The sequence below is a fragment of the Arachis ipaensis genome, chromosome B09, assembly GCF_000816755.2.
Source record: "Arachis ipaensis cultivar K30076 chromosome B09, Araip1.1, whole genome shotgun sequence".
NCBI classification, from domain to species: domain Eukaryota; kingdom Viridiplantae; phylum Streptophyta; class Magnoliopsida; order Fabales; family Fabaceae; genus Arachis; species Arachis ipaensis.
This window is the reverse complement of record NC_029793.2, coordinates 53,622,589-53,633,531: the sequence shown is the minus strand read 5'-3', so window position 1 is coordinate 53,633,531 and position 10,943 is coordinate 53,622,589. Positions and strand designations below refer to the sequence as shown.

General features: G+C 40.0%; 1 protein-coding gene across 1 annotated transcript; it reads left to right on the top strand.

The window, feature by feature from the left end:
- Positions 350–1,291, top strand: LOC107615438. Its single transcript, XM_016317502.1, has 2 exons — positions 350–648; positions 823–1,291. The coding sequence occupies exons 1-2, from the start codon at positions 350–352 to the stop codon at positions 1,289–1,291; spliced, it is 768 nt and encodes a 255-aa protein (XP_016172988.1).

Below are 10,943 nucleotides of genomic sequence, written 5' to 3'. Positions count from 1 at the left end.
CTTTACGACTAGAGGTAAGGCTTAGGTTAATTGGGGTGTTACATTTAGTGGTATCAAAATGGTTCATCCTCGTGAGCCTAAGGGATGGACCGATTGTGCTTCATTGCATACTCTGTGAGTCTTTTTCTTTGATGCTATTAGGTTATCTACTTGATATTGTATAACATACTTGTTTGTGAGTGCCTGTTTGGGATAATGGAAGCACTAGACTTTTGATATTGAGATTGATCACCTTGATATCGATTGTTTGCTGTAGACAGGAACCCTAATGGCTACTCGCAGACGAGGTCATACACGTTCACGAAAAGAGAGTAGAAACGAGCAACCGGCCAATAACCATGCCGAGTTCATGGCGGCAATGGCAAATCTTGCGAACAACATGGAGGCGAATGCTGCTATGACTTTGCAAGCTGCACAGAGGTTAGGCCAACCGACGAGGAATGGAGACGGAAATGGTGATGACTTGGGAGGTCCTCCGATGATCCTAGCTACATTTCTGAAAGTTCACCCACCGACTTTCAGAGGATCGACCAATCCAACGGAAGCTGATAACTGGTTCCAAGCTATGGAGTGCGCACTGCAAGCACAGCATGCCCCGAACAACCAATACATGGAGTTTGCTGCTTATCAGCTTCTGGAAGAGGCCCAGTATTGGTGGCAGGCAGAATGCCACTTGCTCTAGCTTCAAAACTCTGATGTTCCTTGGGATGTATTCCGGACAGCCTTTTACAAGAAGTACTTTCCTGAGTCTGCAAGGGAAGCGAAGGAGATGGAACTTTTACAGCTGAAGCAAGGTTCTTTATGTGTTGTGAACTACACCAGCCGATTTGAGGAACTCTATAGGTTCTCTAGGGCGTGTCAGGGTGCCCTGGAGACCTATGAAAGTTGGAAGTGTGTCCAGTATCAAAGGGGCTTGAAGGATGACATCATAACTGCTGTAGCTCCTATGGAGATTCGGATTTTCTCCGATCTGGTGAACAAGGCAAGAGTGGTTGAGGAATATACAAAGACGGTAGCCTCGTCAAAGGGCACTCATGGAGAAAATACTAGTAGAGAATGCGACGATTACCTTGGGCCGAGGGGACAGAACTTCAAAAGATATGATGAAGGGAAGCTGTCAAGAGCTTACTCCCCTGATATGAAATGTCAGGAGTATGGGAGCTACCATCCGAATAGGCCATGCCAGTTGGGTAAGAAACTATGTTACAAGTGTGGCGCACCGGGACATTTGGTTAGAGATTATCCACACCGAGGAACACGTGAGGCGGATAGATCACAACAACAGGGTTGAGATAATTATGAAGCCGATGACCAAATCTCAACTTATCTCCATAGTATAGACTATCGTCGTTCGTGTTGAAAAAGTTTTAAAGCTTAGATTGATTTTTAAAATTGGTTTGGATCTCTGATTTGATTGATTTGGTTTTGAAACTAGGACTGGAACTTTTGGTCAAATGATATAATTTAAAAAGGGAAAGTGAGTCCTAAGATTTTGTTAAATTGTGATTTTGGTTTGCAAATTTGATTTATCAAAAGGGATTCAATTCGAAAGGTTTTTGATTTAAGGATTCTAATTTGTTTAGGAAAAATCATGTTTCAAAGTGATTGGTTTACACATACAAGGTTTTTGACTCTTTTGATAAGGTTTTAACAATGGACTCATTCAGATTGAACTTGTTTTAAAGGTTTTGAAAAATATTACAAAATTAGTATTTGGTTTAAGGAAAATTTTCAAATTCTTAACGACGATAATAAGAGTGACACAGCAGAAGGCGAGAGAGCACATCAACACGGTAGGATGATGGTGAAACGAGATGCTTTGGCAACTTGTCGGGTTGATAACGTTGAAAGCAGAATGCTTCGTGGAGAATACATACATGCATAGATATATGTTACATCGCGTGATACAATTTTCGAGGGCGAAAATCTTTTTAAGGAGGAGAGGATATAAGAACCAGAGTTTTCACGAATAAAATAATTTAAATATCCAAATTAAGTTCCAGAAAGTTAGAATGAGAATTTGGGGATTTAAATATGATTTTTGGACTCAGTAGGTCTTTCCAAGTCAGAAAATGTGTTTTCTGCAAAAAATAGTAAAAAATCGCAAACCGATAGTTGAACCGGTCAAACCGGTTTAAGTCTACCTGGTTCTGTGCGAGAAAAAGTTAAAACAGTCAAAAATCCTAGAAACATATTAGAAATGAAAAACCGGGCGTTAGTGTTAAAGGTTTGGCCCAAAGTTGGGCTGAACGGGCTAAAAATGCTAACGGGTTGGACCGGGCCCAAGTTGGGTCCAAACCCCACATATATAAGGGTTCATTAATGAACCCATTCAACACAACACACCCATAAACACACACACACCAGCTGTAAGAAGGAGCGGGGAGAAGAGAGAAGAAATACTATTCACCTCCTCCTTCAAAGCTCCATAACTTTTGATTTGGAGCTCCACTTGACGAGCCATTTGCGGTCACGCGAAGCTCTCGTCGAGCTCTACGTTTTTATCCAAGCAAATCTGGTAAGAAACTGTATCTCACTTCCCCGTTTCGTGCCCTAGATTTCTGCATTTTTGAGGTTATGGTTTTGTGTAGATTTTGTGGTTTTACTTATTTAGGTGATCTCTAGTAACGGATAATTGTTGGATTTTACCTCTAATCTCGTTGGGTAAGGTAAGGTTTTACTAAACCCTTGTGTTTAGTTGTTTTATGTATCTTAGATTTTGATTTTGGTGATCTATGTGTTGTTAGTTTGAGCTTTGGAGTTTGTTGGAGTTGGTTGAGGCTTTGGATCAAGTTTGATGGTTTCGTTTTGGCGTTTGGAGCATTTGAAAATTAGCCAAGGTATGGTTTCGGTTTTCTTTATGTAATATGTAACGTTTCTGGAAACTTAGGCTAGTTGACTCTAAGATAGGATTGAATATTATTGGTGTATGAATATTTAAATGTGAATTGATGTTAATTGTTGGTTGTATTAGATTAGTGTGGTTGATGATGGTTATTGGGAATTGTTGGTGTTAATGAGTATAGATGATTGGTGTTGTGGATAAGGGTTGTTGATATGGTTGTTGAGTGGTTAAATGTTGAGGTATGATGAATTATGATGAATGGATGAACTTTGGTTATGTTGATGAAAGTGTTTCATGGTAATTGATGATTTAGAATGGGTGATAAATGACTATATTGATGTTAGTAGTTGGATATGGGAGATTGATATTGGAATTGATGATAGAATAATGATTGTGAATGTTTTGGTTGGAAAATTATTTGTAATGTTATATGTTTGAGAATTGAGATTGAGAATGTTGAAGTGTGATGGAAAAATTGGTGTGAATGATGAATGGTAATCCAAAGGGGTAGATTGTGTTGTAATTGGAAGTTTGATCTTGTTTTGGTTGGATGTCGTTTGTGAAAGTTGGTAATTGAGATATGTGAATTGAGTTGGGTTTAGAGTTGTTGAATGGCTTAGAGGTTTTCGAGATTGTGAAATGGTTGAAGTAGTATTTGGTATGAATTTTGGGTTGTTATGGTATGGTTGATATGTGATTGATTTGGTTTTGGATTGAGATTGGTTAAAAATTTGAGGTTATGAGGTTTTGGGTAAAAATAGATTTTTGGTAAACTTTGTCTGATCATAACTTTTGTCTCGGTTTTCAAAATCTGTTGAATTTGGTTTAGAATTAAAGATTATTAAAACCCCTTCGATTTGATATAAATTTTGTATAATTTGGAATTTTGTAGAGGAAGTTATGATCATTCAAAGATTGGTGTCGAAATCTGAAATTCTGAAGAGTTGCAGAATTTTGTGATTTCTGGTATGTGCGCATGCACAGCCTTATGCGCACACACAACACTCTAAGATTTTAGACCTGTGCGCATGCACAGACCTGTGCGTACACACAGGCAGGGATGGGTGTGCTGTTTGCAGCGCTAGCACAGCTTGTGCGCGCACACACCATTGAGGTTTTACAACCTGTGTGCATGCACAGCCTTATGTGCACGCACACACTAAGGAAGTTTTACAACATGTGCGTACGCACAGCCCTGTGCGCACGCACACGTTGGGAAGGTCAGTCTGTTGAGGGTGCTAGTACAGGTTATGCGAGTGAACGGACATTGTGAATTTTTGTACCTGTGTGTACGCACACCCCTGTGTGTACGCACACATTTTGAAACTTCCTGGGCGTGCGCACGCACACCCCTGTGCGTGCACACACGCCCTGTTTCTCTAACTTAAACATTGTTTTCAACTATTTCACCTTCCCAACAAGCTTGTAAGCTTCCGCGGCACCATTTTAAGACTTTTGGGCTTAATTTTGGGTATTAGAACATGGGAAAGGTCTTAGGTAATTTACTTGGTATTACTTTGAAAAGTTAGAGAACTGAGGCTTAGGTTCCTGGTGTACTGAGGATGGATATGGTAGGTAAGAAAAGAGAATGGTATTGGAGTTGAGGAATTGATAAACTAAGGAATTCGGAATGGAACTTATGAATTGATGATGGTTGTGATGAGTATGACTGGGAGTGTGTTTAGAGGAGTGGCCTCTAAGATGGAATACGTGATTATAATATGCATTGTTCTCCGTCGTAGGGGCTGTGGCAGTCTCCCGCCTACGTTCGGATGTGCGAGTTGAAGCTGGGCTTCTCACTCATATTTCTCGCAACCAAAGGAAGGTGGTAGGGCACGCTCCCTCGGAATATTTCCCTTTGAAAGGAGAAGGTGGTAGGGAATTATCCCTTGGAACTATTCCTCCTAAAAATGCGACTTCTCTCTGATTGCAAGGTGGTAGGACACTAACCCATGGAATCATGCGGCAACCAGAGGAAGGTGGTAAGGCATGCTCCCTCGGAATATTTCCCTCTGAAAGGAGAAGGTGGTAGGGTTTCTGTCGGGTTTGGCAATAACCGACATGTGATATCACAGCCAATAGGACAGACATTCATCATATGCATATTCTATATGCTTGCTTGCTTTGTTTACTTGAGTTTGTCAAATTGTATTACATGACTACCTGCTTCTTGAACTACTTGTTGTATATGAATATTATTTGTGTTTTACTTGTTTGTATTAATTGTGATTGTCTGGTGCTGAGGAGGTTAGGTAGGCGGTGGCGATGGGATCACACAGAGGTTAGGTTGGTGAGGGCTATGGGATACAGTGGTGTGATTAGTATCAGTTAGAATTCCCCTAAGTTTAGATAACCCGGTTTATGGTTTAAGTTCTTTAAATATTTATTTATTTTGTTCTAAGCTTGAATATCCGTATGTGATGTGAAGTTCTAGGATTGCCTTCGGCGTCCCGGAGCATTACATCTTACATCATTGGGCACTGTTACCATACTGAGAACCTCCGGTTCTCATTCCATACTTTGTTGTTGTTTTTCAGATGCAAGTCGCAACCCACCTCGGTGAGTTGTCTAGATGGTGACAGAGGTGGAGGATCCAGATACCTTTTGAGTCTCTTGATTTATTTTGCTATACATCTCACACTTTTGTATTTTGTTTAGCCTAGAGGCATGTATTGAGAGAACAAAACTTGTATAAGCTATTTTTACTGTCTGGTTTCATGTATGGTCTGTATATGGCTAGCCGGCTTAAACTCCACGAGCCGTGGCTAGATTCTTATGATATTATACTATGATATTTTGTTATATGGTATCTATTTCTTGTAATTTAAGTTAGTAGCTTCGCTAGTACGTTTTACGCTTTTCAAATCCTGATAAATGAGCTATATCCTTCATCAGGCTTCTAGAATATATTTTTTTCCTTCTATATATAAATATGTATAAGCCTTAGGACCGTCGTAACCTCTGATTAACCTTGGCTTTACAGCTAGAGGTAAGGCTTAGGGTAATTGGGGTGTTACATAATGGGACTAGGGTAAGGGTAGGATTAATATGGTTAAGTGTACTAGTAGATTGGATCTTTGATTAACTCAAGTATCCCACCTAATCCTATAGGTCGATCTTGGACGAGATCTTATGTGCTGATCGGAGTTGTAGAATCCGATTTGATGGTAGCGGTTGGACTCGCCGTGTCCGATTTATTGGACTGGGGATGGTGTTGATCCTTCGTCACCGGAGGATGGTGGTACCTGCAAGGAACTCCGATGCTTAAGTTAGTGGTGCACGAATTGTGAATCACACTTTTCACAACTCGTACCACTAACCAGCAAGTGCACTGGGTTGTCCAAGTAATACCTTACGTGAGTAAGGGTCGAATCCCGCAGAGATTGTTGGTTTGAAGCAATCTATGGTTATCTTGTAAATCTTAGTCAGGAAGTCACTTATATTAATCAGTTGAATTGCTAACAAACAAAAGAGCATGGATTAAAGGTTACTTGTTATGTAGTAATGGAGAATATGTTGGAGTTTTGGAGATGCTTTGTCTTCTGAATCTCTGCTTTCCTCTGTCTTCTAATTCACGCACGCACGCCCTTCTATGGCAAGCTGTATGTAGGGGATCACCGTCGTCAATGGTTACATCCCATCCTCTCAGTGAAGAATATGCTCACATGCTCTGTCACAGCACAACTAATCATCTGTCGGTTCTCGATCATACTGGAATAGGATTCTTCATCCTTTTGCGTCTGTCACTAACGCCCAGCACTCGCGAGTTTGAAGCTCGTCACAGTCATTCGATCATTGAATCCTACTCGGAATACCACAGACAAGGTTTAGACTTTCCGGATTCTCATGAATGCCGCCATCAGTGCTAGCTTATACCACGGAGATTCTGATTAAGGAATCTAAGAGACACTCATTTAATCGGATATAGAACGGAGGTGGTTGTCAGGCACACGTTCATGGTTTGAGGAAGGTGATGAATGTCACGGATCATCACCTTCATCACAGTTAAGCGCGAATGAACATCTTAGATAGGAACAAGCGTGTTTGAATGGAAAACAGAAATACTTGCATTACTTCATTGAGACACAGCAGAGCTCCTCACCCCCAACAATGGAGTTTAGAGACTCATGCCATCAAAGAGTACAAAGTTTAGATCTAAAAATGTCATGAGATGCAAAATAAGTCTCTAAGGTAGCGTTTGTTTTGAGGTACTGAGACAGAGACTGAGAGACTAAAATTCAGTATCGTGTTTGTTAGTTCAGAGACTGGTACTAAAATTTCTGTCTCTGTCTCTAAAATTTCAGTATTTCAGTACCTCCAAAAAGTAGGGACACAGGGGACTGAAATTTTTAGAGATAGAGACTGAAACTTTAACAATATTTTATACCTAAAATACTTTCATTTCAATTAATTAATTCCAATTTTACCCTTTGTGCAAATTAAATTAGAGTTTCATTCTTGTTTCAATTCCTGTCTCCCATTTTGTACCAAACAGAATACTGAGATTTATTTCAATCCCTGTCTCTTAGTCTCTGACTCTTAGTCTCAGTCTTTCCGTCTCTGTCTCTCCATCAAACGCTACCTAAAAGTTGTTTAAATACTAAACTAGTAGCCTAGGTTTACAAAAAATGAGTAAACTATGATGGATGATGCAGAGATCCACTTCTGGGGCCCACTTGGTGTGTGCTGGGCTGAGATTTAAGCAATTCACGTGCAGAGGCCATTTGTGAAGTTGAACGCCAGTTTTTGTGCCAGTTTGGGCGTTCAACTCCAGCTTTTGATCCTTTTCTGGCGCTGGACGCCAGAATTGGGCAGAGAACTGGAGTTGAACGCCAGTTTACGTCATCTATCCTTGTGCAAAGTATGGACTATTATATATTTCTGGAATAAACTGTTGCTTGTCCTCAAGCAACTAGACAAATAAAATAGAAGACTAATAGTTTGAGAAGCAATAATATCTCAGAGTTTTTGAGTGAAGCTCAGACTCTAATTAGATGAGCGGGACTAGTAGCTTTTTGCTTCTGAACAGTTTTGGCATCTCACTTTATCCATTGAAGTTATATGACTCCTAAGGTAAACTTCTATAAGGACACTGTCACAGAGTTAAGGCAGAAATTGGAAATTAACAACCTTTATTCTGGGGAAACGGGGGTTCCTCTGATCCTTGGGGTGCTCGGTCCTACAAGAGAAGACTTTTGGCGCTTCAATTCCCTTAAGTCACGCCCTTGCTCCTCTTGTTCTTTAAACATATAGGTCAGCATTTGACTGTGTTCCTTCTGTTCTTTTATTATTTTCTCCACAGCTTCCCGTATCTTGGTAACAGACGTTTCAAGATACTCCCAGTATTCGGATTGAGGGATCTCTGGGAGGAATTCCTGTGCTCTCATCTTGATGGGATCATCCTGTGCTTGTTGTTTTTTCATTGATGCTTTGGTGATTGGCTTCTCAATTGAGATATACTCAGTTATTCCCATCCTTACTCCAGTGTCCTTGCAGAGCAGAGAAATCACGCTTGGATAAGCCAATCTGGCCTCTTTAGAATTTTTGTTAGCAATTTTGTAGAGTTCAGCTGAAATCAGCTGATGAACCTCCACTTCCTTTCCCATCATGATGCAATGGATCATCACTGCTCTTCTAACTGTGACTTCAGAATGGTTACTAGTAGGCAACAGAGAATGCCCAATAAAGTCTAGCCATCCTCTGGCGACTGGTTTGAGATCCTCTCTCTTGAGTTGATTTGGGACACCCTTTGTGTTGGTGGTCCACCTGGCTCCAGGGATACATATGTCCTCTAGAATCTTATCCAGGCCAATGTCTGCTCTCATCATCCTCCTGTTGAAGGAGTCTGGATCATCCTTTAGCTGAGGTAGCTTTAAGATCTCCCTGATTCTGTCCGGGTGGGTGATGAGCGGATAATTTATACGCTTTTTGGCATTGTTTTTAGTATATTTTTAGTAGAATCTAGTTACTTTTAGGGATGTTTTTAATATATTTTATGTTAAATTCACATTTCTGGACTTTACTATGAGTTTGTGTGTTTTTCTGTGATTTCAGGTATTTTCAGACTGAAATTGAGGGACTTGAGCAAAAATCAGATTCAGAGGTTGAAGAAGGACTGCTGATGCTGTTGGATTCTGACCTCCCTGCACTCAAAGTGGATTTTATGGAGCTATAGAACTCGAAATGGTGCGCTTCCAATTGCGTTGGAAAGTAGACATCCAGGGCTTTCTAGAAATATATAATAGTCCATACTTTGACCAAGAATAGATGACGTAAACTGGCGTTCAACGCCAGCTCTCTGCCCAAATCTGGCGTCCAACGCCAGAAAAGGATCCAAAACCAGAGTTGAACGCCAGAAATGGATCAAAACCTGGCGTTCAACTCCACAAATGGCCTCTGCACGTGCTACACTTAAGCTCAGCCCAAACACACACCAAGTGGGCCCGGATTGTTTGAGTATGGACAACTGACGGTTCATCGTGTTGCTCAGATTAGGTAATTTTCTTTTTATTTTGTTTTCAAAAATTTTTTCAAAAATCTTTCAAAAATTTTTCTTTTGTTTTCGAAAAAAAAAATGTTTTCAAAAATAAATTATTCTATGGCTTCAGAATTTTTAAGAATGAATTCTAGTGTTTCATGATGCATGTTGAAGCCTGGCTGGCTGTAAAGCCATGTCTCAATTCTTGTACTCAAGAGAAGAGCTTCTTTATCTTTCTTAGCCAATTGGCTGTTGAATGTAAGGAATGTCAGGCGTGTCATGTCTGAGTTACATACTAAAGCTTGGCTGGCTATTAAGCCATGCCTGACCCTTTGATTGGAGCTTTAGAGCTGTGGCGTGTAGGTGTCAAGTGAAAACTTGAGACTGAGCGGTTAAAGTCAAGGTCCAAAGCAAAAAAAGAGTGTGCTTAAGAACCGTGGACACCTCTAATTGGGGACTTTAGCAAAGCTGAGTCACAATCTAAAAAGGTTAACCCAACTATGTGTCTGTGGCATTTATGTATCCGGTAGTAATACTGGAAAACAAAGTGCTTAGGGCCACGGCCAAGACTCATAAAACAGCTGTGTTCAAGAATCATCATACTGAACTAGGAGAATCAATAACACTATCTGAACTCTGAGTTCCTATAGATGCCAATCATTCTGAACCTCAATGGATAGAGTGAGATGCCAAAACTATTCAAGAGGCAAAAAGCTACAAGTCCCGCTCATCTGATTAGAGCTATGTTTCATTGATAGTTTGGAATTTATAGTATATTCTATTCTTTTTATCCTATTTTTAGTTGCTTGGGGACAAGCAACAATTTAAGTTTGGTGTTGTGATGAGCGGATAATTTATACGCTTTTTGGCATTGTTTTTAGTATATTTTTAGTAGAATCTAGTTACTTTTAGGGATATTTTTAATAGATTTTATGTTAAATTCACATTTCTAGACTTTACTATGACTTTGTGTGTTTTTCTGTGATTTCAGGTATTTTCTGACTGAAATTGAGGGACTTGAGCAAAAATCAGATTCAGAGGTTGAAGAAGGACTGCTGATGCTGTTGGATTCTGACCTCCCTGCACTCAAAGTGGATTTTCTGGAGCTAAAGAACTCGAAATGGCGCGCTTCCAATTGCGTTGGAAAGTAGACATCCAGGGATTTCTAGAAATATATAATAGTCCATACTTTGGCTAAGAATAGACGACGTAAACTGGCGTTCAACGCCAGCTCTCTGCCCAAATCTGGCGTCCAGCGCCAGAAAAGGATCCAAAACCAGAGTTGAACGCCAGAAATGGATCAAAACCTGGCGTTCAACTCCACAAATAGCCTCTGCACGTGGAAAGTTAAGGCTCGACCCAAGCACACACCAAGTGGGCCCCAGAAGTGGATTTATGCATCAATTACTTACTCATGTAAACCCTAGTAGCTAGTTTATTATAAATAGGACCCCAAATTTAAAGGGATGGGGGTGGGTTTTCGAAAAATTGGAAAAGATAAGATAAAAAGATTGAGTTGAAAAAGATAAGATAGAAGATATAGTTTAATTTTGAAGATATATGATAGATTTTTGAAAAAGATAAATCTGAATTTTGAAAAAGATAATATGGAGATTTGAA

Bases quoted from the DNA above. Each gene is read 5' to 3' on its own strand.
- LOC107615438 (XM_016317502.1), top strand. From the start codon at position 350: ATGGCGGCAATGGCAAATCTTGCGAACAACATGGAGGCGAATGCTGCT. The intron at 649-822 runs GTATTGGTGGCA...GAACTACACCAG, and splicing joins CAGCTTCTGGAAGAGGCCCA to CCGATTTGAGGAACTCTATA.